Source organism: Sminthopsis crassicaudata, chromosome 2, assembly GCF_048593235.1.
Source record: "Sminthopsis crassicaudata isolate SCR6 chromosome 2, ASM4859323v1, whole genome shotgun sequence".
NCBI classification, from domain to species: domain Eukaryota; kingdom Metazoa; phylum Chordata; class Mammalia; order Dasyuromorphia; family Dasyuridae; genus Sminthopsis; species Sminthopsis crassicaudata.
The window spans coordinates 143,250,834-143,275,779 of record NC_133618.1 but is presented as its reverse complement, the minus strand read 5'-3'; the positions used below and the strand labels follow the sequence as shown (position 1 = coordinate 143,275,779).

General features: G+C 40.1%; 1 protein-coding gene and 1 long non-coding RNA gene across 3 annotated transcripts in view; both read left to right on the top strand.

The window, feature by feature from the left end:
• The window catches only part of LOC141554999 (uncharacterized), an 11,097-nt gene extending 2,440 nt beyond the window's left edge, over positions 1-8,657 (top strand). The window contains exons 2-3 of the long non-coding RNA XR_012486040.1: positions 4,723-4,805; positions 8,240-8,657. This is a non-coding gene — a long non-coding RNA (uncharacterized LOC141554999). The remainder of the gene's footprint in view (positions 1-4,722; positions 4,806-8,239) is intronic.
• Positions 8,658-9,774: 1,117 nt separating this feature from the next.
• BIN3 (bridging integrator 3) overlaps positions 9,775-24,946 on the top strand; it is a 44,281-nt gene continuing 29,109 nt past the window's right edge. Inside the window, exon 1 of one of the 2 annotated variants that reach the window (XM_074287526.1) lies at positions 9,775-9,895. In XM_074287526.1, the coding sequence (XP_074143627.1) occupies positions 9,888-9,895 (8 nt within the window). In that variant the 5' untranslated portion in view covers positions 9,775-9,887. The remainder of the gene's footprint in view (positions 9,896-24,946) is intronic. The other variant, XM_074287525.1, reaches the window with a different exon arrangement.

Sequence of the window (24,946 nt, the reverse complement as noted above, 5' to 3'; positions counted from 1 at the left end):
CATAAGGTCATAGATGAGGAAGGAAGAAGGCCATGGAACAAGGGGTGGGGGACAAGAAGGGACTTAGGACTTAGAACTAGAGCAAGCTTTCTTAGAGGAGGTGACACTTGAGTTGGATTTTAAATAATGGGTAGGAATTCGACCAGTAAAGAAGAAGGAAGGAGGGCATTCCACGCAGGGACTATGTCCTTTTTTCATCTTATAAGCTCTGTTTCAGGCACAAGGCCTAATATGAACTTAATAATGGCAAAAATGAAGATATGGAGGTAGAAAAAATCCTGATGGAGGGATAAAGTGTTGTCTGCTTTGGTAGACTAAAATACTCAATATATTGGGAAGAGTAGGTATGGTGGCACCAGATTGCCTTTGAATGCCTGGCAAAAGGAGCTTGAATTTCATTTAGTATGTAATACACTGAAGATTTTTGGAGAAGAATGACATGATACAACCCTACAAATTTAAATATTATCTTCTTGGAGATTCAACATGGAGTGAGAGTTAGAAGGGCCTTTAGGGGTCACCTAGTTTGACTCTCTCACTTGCAGATGAGGAAACTGAGGTTCATAGACATTAATGATTTATCCAGAGTTACACAACCAGCAAATATCTAAGAGCTTCCTCATTCCTAGTACAGCATCGTATCCATTATGCTATGCTGTCTCTAATAGGCAAAATTATAGTTTAGTCTTCTATATTCTCTCATTCTACTTATGACCCTCAATTTTCACCTCCCATCTATAAACCCATAAGAAAGTAGGATTCATTCCATTCTATCCTTTACCCTCTAAGAGCTTCTCATAAAAATGAATTCTTTTGAGAGGGCACTTAAAGGAATAGATGCCAAAGAAAGCTAAAAGATCTTGAATGAATCCAAGAAAATGTGGCTCTATCCCCTCCTGGGCTGATCCACAGGTTTCAGTCTCTTTCTCAAAGGAGCCTACATCTCTCTATCTCCAGAAACAAATCCCTCCCCACTATTGGTAAAGCAATTCAAACTGATAGACGACTGGTCAATATCTGTACCATCTTTGTCTATGGATCCATCATTGTTATTAGATGTAGGTCACTTCTAGGATGGGAGGCCCAGGAAACTGTAAAGGCAAACATGGTCTCTGGATAGAAATTGAAGATCAGAGATCAGAGAATGGGGGTCAGCCTCAGGCTTTGGGACCAGCCCAAGCCATCTGTTTTTGGATTCCCATTTTTGGGGGCATAGCCATCACTTCCTACATTTAACCTGTCAACATCCCCTTCTCCAAAGGATAACAAAGATGTGACATACTTTAAGGATTCTTTTTATTCCTCTTATAATTCTATACAGACTTGCAATGACCAAATATTCTTTCACCAGTTTTATTCAATGATTGAATCATGTGAAGAACTTTGGAAGAAGAAATATCATCCCCTATAAAGTGGTCATGGTCTAAAATCCCAAGAAAAAGGACCCTAAAAGGGCTCCATGGATCTTTCCTAGAGTCCTTTCCCCATTAGTCTTCTCACTGAGAATTCAAAGCTTAGAAAACAAGAAAATTCTGCAATGAACCTTTCACATTCTGGCAATGCCAATTCATGGGAGTCTTTCCCCAACTCCAACTTGGGCTCTCTTTCTCTTTCTTTTCTCTCCCCCTCTTTTGTTGCCTTCTCACTGGGTGCTGCAGGCAATCCAGAGAGGAGGAGGGGGATTGCTGTAAGCTCTACCCGTTATCTGCAGCAATCCACAGTGACTAATGCTCCCAGTTGGTAAAAAGGCAGTGTAATCAAAACACTTTTTTTTTTAGTCCTTAAAGTTAGTCATTCTCCAGAGGGGAAAAAAAAAAAAAACCACACACACACACACACACACACACACACACACACACACACACACACATACACATACGCGCAGCAGCAGTAGCAACATGAAATGGAAGTTGGGAATTCTATAAGCAACAGCCAGGGCTCAAGCAGCATCAGGGGTCTTTGGGACATAAATCCCCAAGAAGCATTGTGGTCAATTTATTCTTTTAACCCCCTTGACCACCTATACCTGTTAACTATTCTGTCTTTCCTCTGTACTCAGTTCTAAAAACCAGGACAGATACTTTCTCTGAAAGTTTTTTTGTATTGAGATCTACACACTTCCCTCTCCAACCAAATATTCTCCTTAGCCTGTGTCCATCACCTTGTCCTAAGAAAGCCATGCTTAAGATATGGGTCCTACCCTAACAAGAAAATAAAAGGCTTGGTAAAAATACCCAAAACTAAGGCAAAGCTCTTGTGGCTATTGGTTTGCAATGATAACTGTATACGCTGAAACTTTTGGTCCCTTGCCTTATATGGATCTCAGAGGGCATCTAGTCCACTTATCTCATTTAGTAGATAAAGAATGGGAGTTCCAGAGAGAGTCGATCAAACCCAGAGTCAATCAAGGAGTAAGCATCAGAGGTAGGGTTGGATCCCCAGCTCCGTTAATCCACAAGCCTCTATTAAGCACTTACTATGTGCAAGACACTCTTCATTAGGGATACAAATAAAGGCAAAATCAGTCTGCCCTCAAGGAGTTCACATTCTAATGGGAGACACCATAGAAATATATAGAATGGATAGAAAACAAGTTCAGAGGGAAAGCATGAGCAGCTAGGGGCACCCAGAAAGACTTCCTGCAGATGGTAGGACTGATCTCAGTTTTGAATCCAGGAAAGCTGGATTCAGTCAGTGCCAGAGTCAGGATTTACACCAACCTGTCTTTTTCTGGTGTCCCTAATGGCGCCTCTGTACCATCCTGCATCCTTCTGGTCCTCATCAGGCAGAATGGTTTCTAACACCACTAGATTCCTATATGTTTCTGGATTCTTTGATCCAGTATGGTGGCTGGCTACACCCACTACAGACCTTTAAGTTTGTTATCCTCTTGGTGTTTATCTTTCTGACTTATTGTTCCTTACTACATTTTTGGTTTGGGTTTTTTTGTTTGTTTGTTTGTTTTTTGCTGAGACAATTAGCATTAAGTGACTTGCCCAAGGTCACACAGCTAGGAAGGGTTAAGTGTCTGGGGTCAATTTTGAACTCAGGTCTTCCTGACTTTGGGACTGGTGCTCTATCCGTTGTGCCACCTAGCTGTCTTACTATAGTTTTTAATTTAATTATGAGAAAGGACTCATCCTGACGTGGCCCTTCTTATTCTGGCCCAATTCCTCTTGCAGCCAATGCAAGATAGCTGAATTGGGTTAGAGGTGCAGATGGTGTGCATGGAACATATACAGGCAGGCAGAATTAACAACCCACAGGTGGGTAAAGGAGTGCAGACCAAGTACTTTATAAACCTAGGGGAAATTAATTTGAAATTGGTCCCTGAAGAGGACCACATTTCCAAAGGTATGCAAGTCTTAGGGTACATCTCCTCTTCCTGCCACTGGTTCTTCCACTTCTGATATATTCAAGTTCTAAAACACTCATTGGAAAATAGGGGAGAGCTGTTAGAAAATATTGCCAAGGATGGGGGGCGGGGTATTAGTCATCTTGTGATAGACAAAAAGCCATCATCACACATCCCTTTAACTATTCTTTATGCCTAAGAAAATCTCAATCAACAAACATTAAAGATCTACTATGTGCTAGGTACTATGCTAAAGTCAGGCCCATCAATGAACAGCCCAGCACAAAAAACACAACTCAAGGGAACAAAAATTTCTGAAAGAAAGGCACAGAGGAACTAGAGCAATGCTGGTCCTTGAAGAGGTCTCATCTGGCTAGCTGGATGATGCTGGCTCTCCATCTCTTTCTTCCCCAAGGATAATTAGTAATAGTTATGGAGAGCTAACCTGGAACAATCACCAGCCTCAAGGTTCTGAGTAGCCCTGTTTTCCTTTCTATTGCTGGCTGACAATTTTAGAGTGGGATGAGAGATTGATATCTTTATTAAATCTATTCCCCATAGTTCAATGCCCTGATTCCCTGATTGTAATAACACTGGCCCCTTCCCCTGATTTTTCATAGACACCTTGAAGATAGCAATCAGCTTCTACTGTGCCCTTCCTATTATCCTGAGGTCCTGAGGGATATGCTTCTAGGGGGACTCCTAAGATAACTATCATGTGACCTGGATTTTCCATGACAACCTCTACTTTAAAGAGAGATGCTACTTTGTATTTGTTTTTGTTGTGGGGGTTGGATTTATGCTACTTTGAGTAAAGCTTTAAATGTGAAACAGTGTTGTGTAATGGGGAAACCACAAGATTTATAATCAGAGGACTATATGATATTGGGCAAGTCTTTGAACCTCAGTCTCCTCATCTATAAAATGAGGAAGTTGGACTAAATCTCTCAAGATTTCATTCAGTCCTAAATCTATGACAATATGACTAGATAATTTCTAGGATCTCTTGCAGCAATGGATCTTATACTAATTATAAGTTAAAAAGAAAAAAAAGAAAAATCTACAGATGTGGTAAAGTAGGAACAATTGCTCTATAACATTATGGATATGAAATGAAAGCAGTAAACAAATGAAAAAGAAGACTATGGGTACTAAGGAATTTGGCAATGACTGAGGGGTTAGATAGTAGCAGGTCAGATAGCTGAAAGATCTAAGGTGCATATCCCTGGGCAAGATTTTTCTAGCACATTTTTCCTCCGCCACTCAAGGTACAGCCAGAGGATCTGTCTAAATGATACAACCATGAGACTGTTTCCAGATTACATGTGGCTTTTTGTGAGGACCCTTACCATTTTTCTCTTTCACAGATGCTGGGATTTTACTTGAATGAATTTATGGAAGAGAAAAGTACAGAGGAACGTGATTGATTAGTGGTTGAATTCATCTCAAGGTGATCCTGTTAAACATAGCTCCCATTGGACTGATGCCAAGGAGTGGAACTAGACAGATATTCCCCACACTATTCTGAACCATGTCCTTCTTGTTACCTGGTCTAAGCCCCCAAGAAATCTCTTCCTGTAGACAACAATACAGAATTGTATTTGTACCCAAGGAACATCTGTTGTTCTGGGGATTCATGAATGGAGGAAGCTCTCCTAGGTAGAGAAAAAAAGATATTACAGCACAGGGAAGCTGAGGAAAAGGATCAGATCCTACTCATATCTCTCCCTCCCTGGGGACTGAGCATGATGAATATCATTAAGAGGGTTCTGACCTCAGCTCTGATAAAAAGTCACTGGGTAATCCTAAACTTGCCCCCTTCTGTATGGGTCCCATTTTCTTCATCTGTTAAATGGAGATCATAAGTGCACTACCTATTTTACTGGTAGCAAAATTTACAACAAATTTACATTTGTCATATGAGGGAGCTGAATTAAATGACCACTAATAGAGTTTTCTGCCAGTCCCAAATACCATAAAGATATCATATAGGATTTGATAGGATTAGAATTATTTTTATAACTCTGAAATGCTATGTAAATGTGACTTATTATTATAACAATGGCAAATGCAAATTTAGATAAGTATAATCAACAAATAATTTACTCCTTTTGCCCTCACCAAAGTACAACAAATGAAGTTGATCCAACTCTCAACAAATATTGGATACTTCTGAGTAATAGAAGTAACCACTGGTTATAATCAACGGTCTATATACAGTAAGATCATCTATTCAAATTAGAGTAAAGATCATGCAAACTCCATCAGGTTTTTTCATGAGATGCAAGAGAGATTAACAGTCCATACAGGAAAAACTAAATGGATGAAAAATGCCTATTACATAGATTTAGACATGTATTGAGATGGATGATCTTTTGAATCAGCAGTGCCTCAGCACCTACATCTGGGGCTAGTGCTAAAAATGGACAATGAGTTGGGTCCCCATTTGAATAGGAGGAAGAGAGTAGGCTGGATTATGCTAAGGAAACTGACTAATGCTTTTAATGATATCAAGCAGATCTTCTACACATCTTGTTCTTTCAATGATGTTTTAGCTGTGAATCTTAGAAAACCACAATCTTCATAGAATCTAAAATATAGATGTCCCACAGAGCATAGGAAAGATGCATGAAGGTAATAAGCCACCTTCAAAGTATTTCTAAGGATAGTCTATGGACAAAAAATATTAATGTAAATACATAATATACATTTATGTATAGACACACGTATGTGTGTGTGTGTGTGTGTGTGTATCAAATGTGTGTTTGGAAGAGGAGGTGAGCCAATCATATAATAAGATGAAAATATCAATTGACAAGTATTTATTAAGCTCCTATTATATACTTAGCCTTTTGCCAAGTGCTAGGCATAAAGTACAAAGAACAAAACAATCCCTACTCTCAATGGGCTTACTTTCCAAAGGGGGAAGCAAATACATGCATATAGATAGACATACATATACATATATGTATATATGTGTGTATAAATATACTTGGTATATATAATATATAGCATAAATATAAAGTTAATAAATACAAAACCATTTTTTTGTACACAGAAGTTAAAATCTAAGATCTTTTAAAAGGTACCAGGGAGAATGAAGAAAAGTTTTACACAGGAGGTGGTTCAAAACTTCATCTCAGAGAAAGTCCCTATGACACTGAAGCAATTCATTCTAGGCTGAGGGAATACCAGTGTAAAAATAGGGAGTTTGAAATGTGGTGTTCTGTGAAAGAAGCAGGGAGAAGTCTGAATCAAAAAATTGGAGGGGAAGGAGAAAAGTGATGTCCAGAGAGGCTGGAAAGATGGGATAAAGGTCAGGATGTGCAGGGCTTTAAAAGCTAAACAGTGGAGTTTATATTTCATCCTAAAGGCAGTAGGAAGCCAGTAGAGTAGATTGAGTAGGAGAGTCACATGGTTAGATCTGTGCTTAAGGAAAATTACTTAGGCAGCTGTGTGTAGGAAGGCCTAAAGTGATGAGAACCTTGAGGCAAGGAGACCAATTAGGAGGCTGTTGCAATAATTTAGGCAAGAGGTGATGAGGGGCTCATCTAAAGTAGTAGCCATATAAATAAAGAGAAAGGGTCAGAGGCAAGAGATGCCTTGGAATTTAAAAATAAAAAAGATTTGGCAAATAACTGGGTATGTGAAGAAGAGGTAGGAAGTCAGGATGGCATTATCCAAGCTCTTTGTGGAGCTGTCCTCACATGGATGAAATACACGCACTTCCCAGTCACCTCTGTCTCAGACAATCTATAACATCTTTGGAGGCTCAACTCTCTCCTTCCCTAACTTTCTGAATCTCCCTGTTTACTGCTTCCTTCCCATCTGCTTAGAGACATCTTTGTAACCTAGATCCAAATCTCCTCAGGACTTCTTTCCATCAATTTAAAATATTATTCTATATCTCTCCTCCCTTTCAGAAACAAACTTCTTTTAAAAAACAGCATACTCGTTGCATCCACTTTCTCTCAGCCTCTTACATCCAGCTTCTAAGTCCAACCCTCAGCTGAAACTGTTCTCTTCAGTGATCCTTTAATTGCCTTTTCTTAATCCTTATCCTTCTTAACTTCCCTACAACATTGGGCACTTTTGACCATGTGTGCCTTTCCTTCTCTGGGTTTTTAATAACACTGCTTTATCTTGGTTGTCCTCCCTGCCTGGTCACTCCTTTGCCGACTCAATATCTATATCATACCCACTAACTTTGGTGTATTCCCCCCCCCAGGCTCTGTCCTGAGCCTTTTCTCTACAATTTGCTTCTTGGTGACTTCATCCATTTCCATTGGTTCAATGACCATCTCTATGAGATATGATTCTCACATCTAGATATGTTGCTCTGCTCCCTTCTGAGCCCTGGTTCTGAATCTGTTAGAAATTTCTAATGAATGTCCCATAGGTATCTCAAACTCAATGTGTCCCACACAGAATTACCTTTTTGCCCCAAACCCATCCTTTCCCCAAACTTCTGTATTTCCATAAAAAGTGCCACCACCTTTCAGGCACCCAAGTTCCTAATATGAATCGTTCTTGGCTCCTCACACTCACATGCCCATTCAGTTGTTAAACCTTGCTCCCTCAGAAATCTAGTCCTTCTCTATTCTAAGTATCCACTAATAACTAACATTTATTTAGTGTTAAGTGCTTTGTAATTATTAAGTTATTTGATCCTCACAATAACCCTGGGGTAATAAAAATATTTTTGTTTTTAATAATTAATTTAAAATTTTAAAATTTTGAATTAAATTTAAATTTTTTTGGAATTATTATCCTAACACTTACATAGTGACTACTATGTACCAAGCATTGTGCTAAGACTTTAAAGTTATTTCATTTGATCCTCACAACAACCATGCAAACTAAGTTATTATTCCTATTTTACAGATGGAGAAACTGAGACAGACAGTGACTTGCCCAGGATCAAGCTGCTTGTGTTGGAGGTCGCCTTTAAATTAGGGGTCTTTCTGACTCCACTGCGCCCCCTAGCTGCCATTCCTAATTTCAGCCGCCTTGCTGTTGCTCTCACATGACTTTTCCATTCCGGCTCTCGCACAGGCTCTTCTGCATGCCTGGAATGCTCTCCCTCCTCATTTCCGCATCACTGGCTTCTTACAAGCACAGCTCAAAGCTGTCTCCCACAAGAAGCCTGGATGTTACATACTCTGTAACTGACTTTGTTTCTGATCTTCCTGGGCTTTTACATGCTCTGTAACTGACTTTGTTTCTGATCTTCCTGGCTGTTACATACTCTGTAACTGACTATATGTACGTTTCCCCAATAGAATAGAAACTTCTTGAAGCACGGACTGTCAGGTTTGTCTGTGTCCCTAACCTGTAGCACACTGTAGCACATAAGTCCTTGTTGATGGATTTCACTGAAATGCTATTTCCTCCAGGCTTCGTTACTCATCTGAAACAATGCTCTTCCAAGTTATCATCGATCTCCGCATTGCAAAATGTGATAGCTTTTTGTGAGTCCTCGTTCTTTCAATCTCCTTGTAGCATCGGACACTCGTCCCCTCACCTTCACCCACTGCCCACCATGGATTATCAATGTTCTCCCTCACCAAGTTAATTTTCCTTTTGTTTATATTATCTCCTTGTCTGTGTGTCTGAGTGGTCTCCCCCACTCTCCAGAGATGCAAGCTTCTTTCGGGCATAGTCCAATGCCAGGCACTTAGTACGACTAAATAAAGTAGTAAAGGATAATTGCGTGCAACCCTTTGCTTGCAGGCTCCCTGCAATACCCTAATCCTCCAAGTCCCCACTTTCTGTGGCACCCCATTCGATTTAATCTGGGAACAACCTGGAAAATCCTGGACCTGAAGGAGGACGATAATAATGACTTTTATCTAAAGGTCTGTAAAAAGTGCTTTACACACGGTCTGACCCTCACAACTTGGTAAAATACAAGCTGTTACATCCGCATTTTGCAGACGAGAGGACTAGTGATGTGTCCAAGTTCACATAGCTAGGCAGAATTTGTATTTTAGGTCTTCTTGACTCTAGGTCCATCCTGCAACCCCTCCCCCTCATCACACCCGTCCTCCTCCAGCCTCAGCCTCACTCTCAGAAGCTCCGCAGCAGCCAGGGCTGCCTTCCTCTTCCTCTTTTTTGCACTACATATAGAAGGCGCTTAATAGATGCGCGTTGTGCTTTATTGCATTGTTGCATTCACTTCTGTAGCTGAAATAACTGAGCAAGAAAGAGACGTGAGCGCCTGGGACGGCTTTAAGGAGCGAGCTGGAATCTGCTGGACAGGGGAGGCTAGCAGAGAGGTCTTAGCAGTCTTAGCAGACGTTCCGAGAGATGCCGCAGGGAAAGGGTTACTAGGTAACCACGCTAGTATCTTCTCCTTACGTGCCCCGGTACCAACCCCTCCCGCCCCGCGCCACGCGCATCTCCTCGCTTCCGGGGGTGTCTCATTCGTCACTTCCTGGAGACGGTCCGAATCCGGAAGTGGCCGTGGCAAAGCGGGCCGAGGCCTGGGCCGGGGGCCACCACTGGTGGCTCTGACAGCGGGGCTGCCGTCATGAGCTGGTGAGTGAGACCCAGCGGATCCTGCGTCGGGCTTCCTTAGGCTCCCCTCATGCCCCACGCGGACTCCGCTTCTGAGTCCTCGAGTCCCCCAGACCCCGGCTGGGATGCCCCGCCCGCTCCCGGGGTCCCTCCTGCTGCGCTCCCCGCCGCTTGCGGTGGGCAGACCTCGGCGCTCCCGCGAAGCTTTCTCGCGCGGTGCAGGGGCGGATTTGATTAAAGGCGCTTCCCCGTCCCCCAGGCCTGCACCTCGGAGAAGGAATTGCCCGTTGGATAAGCTGACCCGGGGGTCCCTCCTTTTCTGCGATCCGATGACCACCAGGGGCGTGGCCCGAGGAGTTGTTGCCCTGGGGAGGTGGGCGAGTCGGGCCCGGCACCTCCTGGGTCCAGAACCGCACATTGCCCAGACCTCTGGGAATACTCTAATAACCTTTTATAGAGCCCGCCCTGAGACCGGCAGCCGGAGGGATCTTAGACGTTACCTATCTTATCCCTCCCTGTCATGTTACTCGAGGCCAAGGGAGATTCAGAGAGATCCCGAAGTCACTCAAGTATTCATTAAACTGTCGCCCACCTACCTAGCCAGTGCGCTTGTGTGCGGAGTGGCAGGTGGGGCCCGGGGGTCTGGTTTCCAGAAGGGTAAACCGAGGCCCTGAGGACGGAACTAGGCTGAGAGTCAGGAATTTTCCATTTAATCACGTCTCCAAAATTCACCTTTCCTAAGCAGATTCATCATTCAGAAAAGGGGTTTACAGAGAATCTCAAATCCTTAGAGCTCTTCTGGGATATTCTAAAGTTCTAGCACTATCTAGATTTTTGGTTTTTTACTCAAAGACATAGTAATCCATATATATATATATATATATAAACACATATGTATATATCAACAAAGTGTCGAAGGTATGAATAAAACTGTCAAGAGCCCTCTTCTGCAGCCTTATTTGCTGCTTTACTTGATAATGTTTTATCTATAATGAGCACTTACTAAATGCTTGATGATTGCTAGACTGAAATACTCCATTTGGGCAAAGCAGGTTGTTCTTTGTATACTGGATTGATTTTTGTGTGTAGAACAAGATTTGTTTTTTCTTGGAAAAGAAACCCTTCCCCCTTCCCCCTTCCCCGTCATGTTTTTTTATTGAGAATTTCAGGAACCTCCTTATCTAGTGGTCAGCTTTGCCTTTGGCCAAGTCTTTTGTGCCTAGAGTATAGGGCTAAGAGGCTTGTCCATAAAGCTTTTTAGATAAGTCCTTTGGTCACTGAGAGGTTTGAATGTATGTTCTTTTAAGAGTTCATTTGCAGATTATTTTTCTGCCTAGGTATTTGAGATTAAATTCTGCCAATAAACATCAGGGAGGGATTTGTAGTGTGAAATCCAAACCGCTTGTGACTCCCTTTCTCTTTACTGTGTGCAGATATTGAACCTAGTATCCAGCAGATTAGGTAGAGCTCCAAGCAATAACCTAATACAGGCTTCTAGGAATTGCTCTTTTTCTAATGGTCTTTCTTGCTAGAGGCCAGTTGTTGTCCTTGACTAAAAAGAGTTAATGTTCCAGTCTCAGAACTTAATCCTAGAGTCTCTTCTGCCTGCCACTCAGAGACAGTGATGGCACAGGGATATTTTTCCACAAGAAAATCAGCTACTTAGAGTACAGGTTGGTCCTCTTCTTCCTGTGGCTAGATTTATCCCTACTTAGCACATCATGAATTACCTCATTTCTCAGGATCAAAACCAGAAAGGGTGATTGCCTTGTATTGCTCAGAGTATAGTTTACAAATCAGACAGAACTCTTTACTTCTCTACCTAGAAGATTCCTGAGTGAGCACTTCTCTGGGAAAGTTCTTAAGGAAGTTGTTTGTCTCTTTCTCACTGAGCATATTCTGTAAAAGTGAGGCTTCTGAGTGTTTTTTTAGAAGAGGACAGTCCATGAGTAAGTGCTGCTATAGGAACTGAAAAGAATGCTGTCATAGGCCTGCACTACCACATTTTTGAGCCACTTCTTGTACTCTGTCTTGTAATTCAGGAGGCCACTGCTAAAGAGAACAGCTTTGTCTCTCAACGCTGAGATTTGTCTCTCTTCCATTTAGACTTAGCCCACGTCATTTCTTGCGTGGACCTTGACCCTCTCCCTCTGAAAGGGGAGCAGCTCTGGTGACCAGGCACACAATCACATTCAGTTTCTGGCTCAATGGCTGGCACAGGGAGCCAGGATTTGGTCTGTCTGATTCATACATGGAACTGTTTTCCTGCTCCTGGGATCAATCTCTTCATTCACCAAAGCCTGGAATTCCAGGGGTGGGAAAAATGGCCAGAGTGACGTACAGCCACCAAGGGAGGCATTAGCCTAGGGTCAAGTTCACCAAGCTCAGGGGATGTGCCAACTATTGGTGAGTGAGACATAGGGCATTCTGAGCATGGCTCCCTGAGGGAAGCTATTGTTCTGGGCCAGGCTGTGCTTTCAAAATGTCATGGTGAAAAATGTCCAACATTAGTGCCCTTTGCACACTGGGTTTTACATGAAGATCGAATAGCCTTTGTTCCCAACTTCCTTTTTGCAGGCGACCTGCCCACCCCCCTGTTTGTTTAGTTGGTGTGTTCCCTCTTTCAAAGACCATCCATTTCTAATCAAGACGACCCAGAAATCTGAGCAAATGGCTATTGGAGACTCAGCTCCACTCCCCTACTATATGGCCCAAACTAGATTCTGTATATCCATTTTCTCATCTTTGATATAGACTAAATACCTTGTTCCTTAAGGAGTGAGTTAAAATTGAATAGAATTAAATTTTGTTATTGAGCTTACCATTACTTCTTTCTCTGAAATTGTAAAGATCACAGGTAAGATTGAGAGTAAGAAACCTTGGAGGAGAAACTGTCAGATTTATCTTGTACAGAGAGGTTTATGTGTGCCCTAGAAGACTAAATCAAAAGAAAGTATCCAAATAGTGTGAGTGAAGCACTATCCTGGAAATAGAAGAAATGGACTCAGTCCCTCATTTAGTTGCTATTTGTGAATCCTTGGCCCAGTCAACCTGACTTTAGGCTGAGCTTCTAAAGCGCAGACTGTTTTTTGTTTTTTTGCCAGCACTTAGTACCTGGCACATAATGAGTATTGTTTATTGATTGACTGCCACATATGCAGTTTGTGAGAATAAGCAAGAGTATCTCTAAATGCTTTTAGTTACATAGAGGAATATCATTTGATTAAATTAGCCCTAATACTAATAATTACTAGTGATTTTTCAAATTTGTCCCTTTAAAATGACATATTGATTCAAAAAAGAGGAGAAATCTAAATACCAAACATTCTTATCTAAGAGCTCTAAGACCTAGTCCCCTTAGGCAGCTAGGTAGTACAATGAACAGGGTGCCAGACCATAGTTATGAAGCCCTGACACTTCTAGTGTTACCCTGGGCAAATCATTTAACTTTTCAGCCTCAATATATAAAATGAAAAGCACCTTCACCACAGTTTTATTGTGAAGATCAAATGAAATGATAAATATAAAGTACCTAGCAAACCTAAAAGTGCTATATGATAGCTAGGTATTATTAGGACTCTTTCACTGTGGCTCTGCCATAGGACTAGGAAAAATTAAGAGTATAGGCATGAACCTCTTACCACCAATTTTAGGTTCAGAAGAAAGGGACTGCACAGATGCCATTGTGAGACCTAGTATCCTGTGTTTTCTAAATGGGATTGCTGAAATGGAAATGGAACATGATAAAGATTCACATGATACCTAGATCATAAAGTTGATTTTTTAAAATTCTCTCACTAAATGTGATTTCCCCCTCTGAATTCTTCCTGTGTCATTTAGTCCATCTCTCATGGCATTTATCACATTCTACTTTTTCACTGTAGTGACCTGAATCAGACCAGCTTTACTTCCTTCTTCATCAGGCTACCAGAGAGGTGGATGAATAGAATGTTGTAGACATAAATATATTTTTGGCATATTTTCCCTGATATCCTTATAGACCAGATGGAAAGCTGTGGACTGGGTGATAGTATGGTTAGACCCAAATAATAGTAATTAATGGTTTGATATCTGCCTGTTGGGAGGGCTCCAGTAGAATGACTAAGTTCTGGCGTTGGCCTTTGTTATAGTCAGTGTTTTTATCAATGGTGACGATAAAGTCAGAGATGACATGCTTTAGTAAGTTTCAAGATGAGGCATGGCTAATATGTTAGATGCCAGAGAATCCAGAAAGATTGTAACAAGGTCAAAAAATAAATTAAAGAAATTTGGTGGGAAGTTCCATGCTTGGGTTAAATATTTCAATGAACAAATTCAAGATGTGGAAGGGGTGACTAAACAAGTTTGTGTGAAAAAGAGGGAGTTTTAGTTGGACTGTTCAAGTGATGTATTCTACCAACAAAACTAATGTGATCCTAGGCCAAGTTAACCAAAGTATAGGATCCAGAACGAGGGAGGTTATCATCCTGCTGTTTTCCTTGCTTCTCAGAACATATCTGAAGTATTATGTTCCATTCTCTTACATAGGAGAATGCCACATTTTAGAAAGTTCATTGATGATCTGGGGAGCATCTAGAAAAAAGGAACCAGGATATTAAAGAGATTTAGGATCATCCCATATGTAGGTTCCATTTAAAGTAACTTGGTATGTTTAACCTGAAGAAGACTTAGATCGGCCTTCAGAAGGCTATGTTGTGGAGTAGTGTTTTGTTTTTTGGGTTTTTTTTTTTGGAACCAGATTGCTGAACTAAGATCAGTGAATGGGAGTTGCAAAGGCAGATTTCAATCACTGGATGTTCCCTTTCTCAAAGAGTCATTTTACTAACTCTAGAAGAAAATGGAGGATCATTTGCCAGGACTGTTGTAGAGAGGGTTCTTGCTCAGGTATGTACTGGAGTAAGTGAATTCCCAATTATCTTCCGATTTTTATATTCGCCAATTCCATGCACTGATTGCAGAGATGAAATGGTATAGATGACTTTAAGTCTTTGTATAAGATTACCCTGAAACTATCATTCCAAAACCTACTGCCATGGCATGGACCCATCTGGTGCACAATAAATGTTAATAAAGGTTACAATTGAAAAAACTGAGGCAGACAGTGGTCTAATGATTTATCCAGTGTCACACAGCTGGTAAGTGCCTGAGGCTATATTCAAACCCAAGTCTTTCTGATTGTGAGCTCCTTGAGGGAGGAAACTGTCTTTTGCTCTCTTTATATCCCCAGCTGTGTAGCATAGTGCTTGGCATATAGTAAGCCCTTAATAAATGCTTGTTGACTGATTCCAGGCCCAGTACTCTATCCCCTGTGCCACTTAGCTGCCTTTCTTTGGGACTCCATTCTTCATCTGTAAGATGAGAAGTTCAGACTAGATGGTTTCTGGGATCCCTTCCAGATCTAAATCTATCATCCTATAAGTAGGAGAGCTATAATTCAAACCCATGTCCCCTGCATCTAAATCCAGCACTTCCCATTGTAGCATGATGCTTCTCTAACTAACTCTAATCAGCTAGCTTCAAACACTCAACTGATACCTGTGTATGTTATATATTTGTTGGATGGATAAGTTTTGAGCATCTACTGTGTGCAGGGTACCTTGTATTAGGAGATCCAGAAAGAGATAAGACAATCCTGGACCTCAGGGAACTTACCTTAGGGAGCAAGGGCATATACATATAAAAAGATCATTGCCCATACTAGGAAATATTGCTAAATACCAAATAAATTGTGATAGGAGCTGCATTGGTTGTAAATGACAGGTAGGATTTATTTATGTTGGGGCAGTTAGGTGGCACAGCAGATAAGAATGCTGGGCTTGGAATCAGGAAGACTCAACTTCCTGAGTTCCAATCTGGCCTCAAAGCTATGTGACCCTGGGCAAGTCACTGAACCCTATTTCCCTCAATTTCCTCATCTGTGAAATGATCTGGAGAAGGAAATGATAAACCACTTAAGTACCTTTGCCAAGAAAACCCCAAATGGGGTCACAGAAAGTCAGATTCGACTGACATTAAGTGACCTATTGCCTTATATGCCTTTCAAACCGGACAGTGAGGCTGTATATCATAAAGGAAACAGCACTAAATTAACTAAATAACCCTCTCCCCTTTCTCCCCTCCCCCTAAACGTGGGGTTAAGTGACTTGCCCAGGGTCACACAGCTAGGAAGTGTTAAGTGTTTGAGATCACATTTGAACTCAGGTCCTCCTGACTTCAGGGCAGATGCTCTATCCACTCCATCACTTAGCTGCCTCTCTCCTATACTTTTTAATTATGTGATCATAACAAAGCTACTTAATCTGTCTAAGCCTCCTTTCCTAATGGAATAATAGCAGTACTTACTTTTCTCATAAGATTATTGTGAAGAGCAAAAGAAATAAGTATTTTTCATGCTCTAAAGCATTATATAAATGTCAACCCCAGATCACACAAGCAGTAAGTAGCAGAGCAAGGATATGAATTTGATTCCTTTGATTCTAAATCCAATAGGCTTTTGATTCTACCACATAACTTCTCCAGTCCAGTTTGAGCAGAGAACAGTTTGAATGATGTAATGCAAGACAACATTGGAATGATACGTTGGGGTCAGATTATCAAAGGTCTCAAATGCCAGGATTCTTTAGGATAGATGTTGGAATGCCATTGAAGGTTTATTGGAGCGGTATTGCTATGATACAAACAAAACACAAACTAAGTTCAGAATAAATGCTTTTCATTCATTCATAATATGGGACTATGTGTAGGATGGCTTGCATTTAGTGAGTGCAAACAGGTAGACCTCTTAGGAGATTAGGAGAACACAAGCTTCCTCCTTGGACACCAACAAAATGATTATGGTGGCAGGGGGAATCATTTTTATTTTTTAAAATACATAATGATGGAGAGAGGAAAGAACCAGGCAACCAAAAGGTTATGTCCATGTTGTTTATGAAAACCTGTACTGTGGGTTTGGAAACTGGTCAAACCCAGTCTTGGCAACACCATCTCTGATGACTGTTTTCCAGTTTCACTGAAGCAGCATTCTTGGCCAGAATATCTTGTTTATTGCCATTGAACAGTCACCTTAAAGACAGTTGCAGCCTTCCATGGCTGATATAGATTTGACTTTTTTAGGGCTCTGAGCTGGCTTTGTCCCATGAGTCAACATGATTTCTAGGATGAGGGATAAAGTAAAGGTGTATGGATAAAGCATGTGCCACACACAAACTTACTTCCCAAACTGGCTTTACAATAGAAGTCCTTTCTCTATTTCTACTTCTGTTGGCTACTCTACCTCTACTTGTAGCTACTGAGGGCACCACCTAGTTGGGAGGAATAAAAACAGATCATAGCACCAGTTCTCAAAGCTGCATAGTTCTTTCTGGAGTCCTTAAATCATAAAAGAAGTGATGACAGCTGGGTCTGATTCTTTACTCAACTGTTAACTTGCCTAATGAACTATTAAATTTCTACTTCAGTTCCTCCTTCCATAGAATAAACTTCTCTATAAAAGATCATTTCCCCCACACATACTCTGTGTCAGTGGTAAGAATTAGTGTTATCTTATCTGTGGTCATACCGATACAGATACAGACCACAGGATCATAGATTTAGAATTAGAAGGAACCTGACATTGACTCAAACCCCTTCACTTTGCAAATGAGAGAACTGAGGCCCAGAGAGGTTTAGTGGCTTTCCAATGTCACACAGCTACTGTGTGTCTGAGACAGTGTTTGAGCCTAGGTCTCACATAGAAACAGGGACCACTAAACCAGACATAGGGTCTATTGATCTAATTTTAAAATGTAAAATTATCTATATTTTATTTTATTTTTATTTTCTTTGTTAATTAGTTCCTAATTACATTTTAATCTGGTTCAGCTGCACTTGGGCTGCATGGTTGACACTTTAGCACTACACCATAATATCTATCTCAAGACAGCCACAACAAAACACAAATGACCATTTTTCTTTTTGTGATCTGCCTTCTTCATCTTCACTAATTTTTTGATTTCTTGACTTTCTCACTTGGTAATTCCAGTAGCAGAAATTTTGTCATTAGCTATTTTCTTTCTCTGTAGTGTCTCTTCTGATAAAGCCATGTATATATTCCTATAGCTTTAGTGAATTCTATGAAGATGACTCGGAAACCCCTAGTTTTACCTCTGTCCTTTTCCCTAAATTCTAATTCCTTATTTCTACCTTCCTGTTGAATATCCTTAGCTGAAAGTTGCCCCAGACTCTGAATTCGTCATTGTTTAGCTACTCTGTACCCCAAATAAGCTCTTTCTTACAGCTTCTCTGTTTCATTTAGCTTGTTACTGCCACCACCATCCTCCCAATTATCCAGACTCAGAACTTCAGAATTTTCTTTTTGAATCCTCCTCCCTTACTCCTAACATAGTCAGTTGCCAAGTCCTTTCTGCAGTCTCTCTCCAGTACTTCCCACGATCATCACTTTAGTTCAGGCCCTCATTATCCCTTGCGTTAGTCTATTTTAGTAGCCAACCCATTGACTACTAAATATAATATAACCTTCATAGGCTATCATTCAGATCCTTCATAGGCTGATTCCAGCCTATCTTAACATCCGTATTTCATGCTACTTCATGTGACCTATTCTACATAACCAAACTAGACTCCTTAGAGTGCTCTTATCTTCCCTAGGCATTTGTACTCATTATCCCACAATCTGACTTAGCCTTTTCTTCCTCAAGAATCAGCTCAGGTGCTTTCTTTCCTTAAAACCTTCTGTGAGCTTCCTTCAGACAGATTTGCTTTGTTATTTTTTTTTCCTTATGTGTATGTGTGCATTTTCTTACCTATTAAACTGTGATCTCCATGAGAGTAGGAATTATCTTACTCATTTTTGTATCTCTCCTTTTCCCTATATGTAGCACAATGTTTTGTTACAACGTGAATTAAATTAATATAACTACCTAGGAAGCACTCTCCATCTGTTTCAAACCTGTTAGCTTGGTCCAGGCAATAGTGAGTTCTTTACACAAGTGTTTATCTGTGAAACAAGACAATTTGCACTGTCTCAGACCTATAGAAAGAACTTACTGACCTTAGACAATCCCATGGCACTATAGAAAGAGCTCCAGACTGGAAGGAAGCCCAGGTCTTCTACTGAGTAGCTGAGCAAATTATTTAAGCTATTTAGACCTCCATTCCAGCCTTGTTGGAGCAAGAGAGGGACAAGTTGGATCAGATCAAAGGTTCTTTAGCTGGCATCTTTAAAAAACCACAGAACCTATTTCAATATAGTTGATTTCCTTTGTCATCTTATATGTTTGATTTTATGCACTTATGCACATTCTGAAAAGGGATTCATAAATTTCACTAGTTTGCTAAAAAAAAGAATCAGTCAAAAAAAATTTAAGAACCTCTGCACTAGATGATCGCTAAGGCTTTTCCTAGTTCTAAATTGCATATTGTAATGAAGAGTTGTATGATCTTGAAAGCCTAAGCTTCCTTATCTGTAAAAATGAACTGATACCTATAGTGCTGATTTTGATGACTTGATGGGATTGTTGTGAGGATCAAATTAGGTAATATTCATAAAGTGCTTTGCAGTCCCAAAAGTGCTATGTATATGTCAACTATGATCATGTAGATTTTGATTCTGGCTATGATTTCTAGTCTGGTCAGCCTAGAGAGAGGAGAAAGGCTCACAGTGAGCAGAATGACTTTTCTGAATCAAATAAGCCATATACTAAGTCATTAAAACAACAACAACAACAAAAAGAAAAAGAAAAAAAAAAAAAAAAAAAACCTGGTCTTTTTTGTGCCTGACTTTTAAACATGTGTATATTTTACCTCCATTTGGTGAATACAGTTAATGTTCCTTTTTGCAATTAAGACCACTCTGAGATACCACTACACACCTGTCAGATTGGCTAAGATGACAGGAACAAATAATGACAAATGTTGGAGGGGATGTGGGGAAATTGGGACACTAATACATTGCTGGTGGAGTTGTGAAAGAATCCAGCCATTCTGGAGAGCAATCTGGAATTATGCCCAAAAAGTTATCAAACTGTGCATACCCTTTGACCCAGCAGCGCTACTACTGGGATTATATCCCAAAGAAATACTAAAGAGCGGAAAGAGACATATATGTGCCAAAATGTTTGTGGCAGCTCTTTTTGTTGTAGCTAGAAACTGGAAGATGAATGGATGTCCATCAGTTGGAGAATGGTTGGGTAAATTGTGGTATATGAAGGTTATGGAATATTATTGCTCTGTAAGAAATGACCAGCAGGAGGAATATAGAGAGGCCTGGAGAGACTTAAATCAACTGATGCTGAGTGAAATGAGCAGAACCAGAAGATCACTGTACACTTCAACAACAATACTGTATGAGGATGTATTCTGATGGAAGTGGAAATCTTCAACATAAAGAAGATCCAACTCACTTCCAGTTGATCAATGATGGACAGAGGTAGCTACACCCAGAGAAGAAACACTGGGAGGGGAATGAAAATTGTTAGCACTAATATCTGTCTGCCCAGGTTGCATATACCTTCGGATTCTAATGTTTATTGTGCAACAAGAAAATGATATTCACACACATGTATTGTACCTAGACTATATTGTAACACATGTAAAATGTATGGTATTGCCTGTCGTCGGGGGGAGGGAATAGAGGGAGGGGGGGTAATTTGGAAAAATGAATACAAGGGATAATATTATAAAATATATATATATATATATAATAAAAAAAATGTTCCTTTTTGCAATGGGCATTCAATACAATTAGTGGTTGTTTGGGAAAAGGGAGCGGAGGTGGATTGTAGCTACTAATATCATGGACACTGATATACTATCTAATTTCAGTCAACTTTTCTGATTACTTTGGCAGTCTGACCGGCAAGTGCTTTCAAACAGAGAAGTTGAAACTCCATAGATAGCTGTTACTTTGGTTCTAAATGTCTCCTCTTTTAAATAACCCTAAGGCATTGTTGATTGATTGTTTCTTATCTATATGCCAATGGAAAAGTAGCTCTCATAGAGTAAGTTATGAACCAGAGATAGATAATAAACCCAAAGATAAGCATGAGCCTGAAGTTTGTTTAGTTTTGTTTTGGGAGAGGTAGGGGTGGACGTTGATGGAGGTGAGTAAAAGGGATAGAAATCCTATCCAGACAGCAAAAAACTAATTCTCCAATCTATTCCTGCTGCTGGTGAGACTGTGGTTAAGTCCAGGTCATTACCCTGGAACAACTAGTCTTCAGTCATTATGGATTATCTCATGCTCTTTGCTCAGTTCTAACCCCTTACTGATTAGGGGTTAAATTGGATCCCTGGGACAGAGAAGGACAGCAGAAATTCATGGAATGAGCTAGACTAAATCATCTACTAATTTATGAAAAGTAATTTTAGAGCACTCTCCACTCCCAGACCAAATGACTCTTTATGCTTGGTGGCAAAAAAAAAACAAACACCAAAACCAAACAAAAAAAACCCCCACAAGCTAATAGAAGCCAGGAGAAGATGGTTAGGGGATCTAACTAACTTATTAATATACTTGATGAAGACAAAGGAGAATTTCTAAAGAAAATAGGTGTCAAGAAAATTATCTTGAGATTGGAGGACTCATACTGTCTGAGCATCTCTCTTGTCCTTGCCTCTGCAGCAGAGAAGAAAGAGAAGGGGACAAGTGAAAAGATTGAGAAACCCCGCAAGTTGAAAATGCAAAAGAGCCGTTTTTGTAAATAGACATTACACAAGAGCAGTTTTTTTGGAAAGGTTTTACTGAGACAGACAAAATTAGCCAACTGGCATCATGCTGCTAATAAAGATATTTACTGTTTGAAAAAGTATATTTGTAGCTTTGGAGAACATCCTGTTGACTTTTCTTTGTTTTGAAAGAAAATAGAATCTCTTTTTTTCTTTTCCTTCTTTGCACACATAGAAATTTTTTTTTTGTTTGTTTTGTTTTGTTTTGTTTTAGGTAAAGGGGTGGGGGTGTAAGGAATAGTTGTGAAAACTGTTTTTCTCTGCTCCTGCCCTCTGTGAACCCATATTTATGAACTGGAGAGCAAGGCAGGGTGGTGAATTTCACTCCACACTCATCTGTGAGCTTTTCATTTCTCTCAGTTCCATGAAGTTCTGTAGTTATTAGTAGACTGTCCTCTTTCTGAGCCTCTTCTGTAATATAAAGAAGAAAATCTAAATAGAATGTAAACTTCTGAAAGGCAAGGACTTAAAACAACATTTCCCAGTGCTTGTTATTGGTAAATTATTAAATGTAATTCAATCCATGTGCCTTTTCCTCTTTCCTTGAATGCTGTGAGGATGAATGAATAATATCCCCTTTAATTACTATGAGTTCCTCCATACACTGGAGTGAATGTTCCTTCAAGACCTGCCATCTCAGTTCTAGGTATCCTAGCTGTGTCAAGCTTGATCATTCTTCCACAGAATCCTGAGCTGTTGTCACCTCAACTATACTTTTTTCCAAAGCATCAGTTTTTCATCAGGAAGACCCTGCATTCCCATAGTGGAGCAGAGTCAAAACTTCACTTCAAATACTGTTGAAACCATGGAGACAGATTGAGGAAATTATAGAAGGTCTAAGTGAATCTATAGTTGTTCTTTTTCTTTCCTTCTTTTTGATATACACCATCACTACTACCAGTAGGGTGTTTATCTCAACTTCTCTACAGCAAGGCATATATTTCTTTTCAAGCCAGTCCTATAACAGAGTATATCTAATATTTGACAGAATGACCCAAGGATGTTCCCCTTATTTGATATTTCCTCTCTTGGATCTTTTTATGTCTTTTCCCTTATCCTATTCATTTTTCAGACTGAAAGCTAGCCTGCTGCTAACTGAAAGCTTGATCCTCAAATCCCAAGAGAGCCATCCTTTCTGAGTGTTTGTTGTTCTTACTTCTCTTAAGACCCTAAATAGAGTGATGTCCCAGCATTTTGACCTTAGCTGGAGGAAATAGTTCTTCACCAACATAGAATTTCTTATGGAACTATATTAGTAGTTCTTGTGAAGAATCTCATTCACTTAACAAACTTTTTTTGGGAATGGTTACTCAGCATGTGCCCAGAACTATATGAGACTCTGGAAAATAAAAACTAGTATACTACCTGACTCTTGCCCTTGAGGTACATATCATAGTTAAAGAGATGAGATGCAGAGGCGTGTGATAAATGCCAGGTGAGTAGTATAGGCAGTTCTTAGTAGTAAAAGGATGGAAGGAGTCACTAAGGTGGATATAATAAGGGAGAGATGATTTGAGAGAGATTTTGCAGGGAAATGCAAAGATGGGGAAAAAAGATGGGAAGACATTCTGAGGAAGCAAGAGGTTCCTGTGAGCAACTGCATTAGCATGACTAGAAACAGAAGCTTCTAGTTGAATAACAATGAAAAATAGGCTAGGAACTTGGATCAAAGACTATGAGCTAGACGAGATCATAGAGGTAATTTAGTGCCACTAGATATGCCCAGTCATAGCAAGGCAGGTGCAAGCCAAGTCTCAAACCTAGCTCTTTTGACTCCTAAGCCTGGGCTTTTTTTTTTTTTTTTTTTTTTTTTTTTTTTTGCAGTACCACACTGTATCTTAAATGATCTCTGTGCTGTGGCCAGAGAGGATACTTCAGGTTAGAAGTTCTATCCAGACTACTGAATCTTAAATGACAATTTTTTGGGGGGGAGGGGGAGGCTGAGGCAATTAGAGTTGTAACTTCCCAGGGTCACACAGCTAGGAAGTATAAAGTGTCTGAGGCCAGATTTGAACTTAGGTCCTCCTGACTTCAGGGCTGGTGCTCTATCCACTACACCAACTAGCTGCCCTCTTAAATGACAATTTAAGGAACATGGAGTAGTCTTTATCCTGCATGCAGCAAGGGACCCTTTTCTGGGCAAGGGAATGACATGATACAGGTAGTTTGTTAGAATGTTTAATGTGGTAGCAGTAGAGAAGGATCACTAAGAATAAGAAAAAAAAAAAAAAAAGGGAGACCATTCAGACTTTTACAATTAATGTGGTGAAAATTCAATAAGTGAGGAAGAAGGGATGGATATTTTGCCATGCATATGAATTTTCTTTTACACATAGACATCACACCTTGCAACATCCCTGCAAGAAATCTCTTCCTTTGGGTTGATGATAGTTTTCTTCAGTACCTTCTACCTATGGTAATTTTCACCACCACCACCAACCCCCAAATGTTAAGCATTTGACTGGGTGCCTTTGGTTTTGTTTTTTTTGGTTTTTTTGTGTTTTTTTTTTAATAATGACAAATACATTTTAAGTCAGAATCCAAATCATTATTATTCCTTTCCAGTCTGAGAGACTTGGCTTCTAGCCTTCTTTTTGCCATTAGCTGTATACTTTAGACAAACCACCTAGCCTCTCCAGGCCTCAGTTTTCTAAATAAAGCAATCAGATTAAATAATCTTCAAGTGTCCTCCTAAACTCTCAAACTTTTACAATTATAATTCTAATCCAAATATTGATGATAGCTTGATAAAGAATAAAACCCAGATTCCTAATTTAGCAGTCTCAGGAGCACTGCATATCTAAGTAAAAATCCATTTGAAAACCACGTTGAAATTTGTTGGCCCAACTTTACTTTTTGTCTCTTGTGTCGGATTATCAGATTAAAATAATGTAGTCTAGACAAAATCTTACCTATTTTCTAATTCAGTTCCCACCACAACCCTTCTTTTTGTTGATTTTAAACAGATTTCAAAGAGATGAAGAGAAGTGCCAGGGGTCACACACTTAGCCGTTTCAGAGCTACAGACTAGTACCTAAGTCTTGTGATTGCTAACATGGCATTCTTTCCACACCACAGGCTTCAAGGAAGCCAGTGTCTGATTTCTTTGCACTGCCACAGAAGGGTCCTTAAAGGTACTAGCCAGCTGTCCCAAACCAATATATGGACTTTAATCTTCACCCTTTAGGAAGAAGAGTTGGGAATTAGAGAAGTCTCAGGGGATCTTCTCACCTAGCCATTGACCTTCCTAACCAGGCTGAGAAAGGGAAGCAGCATTCTAATTCTCTTCCCTTCTTTATCCCTCAGCCGGCTCTTTTCCTCAGTAATTATACAGTTGAGGATTATTTG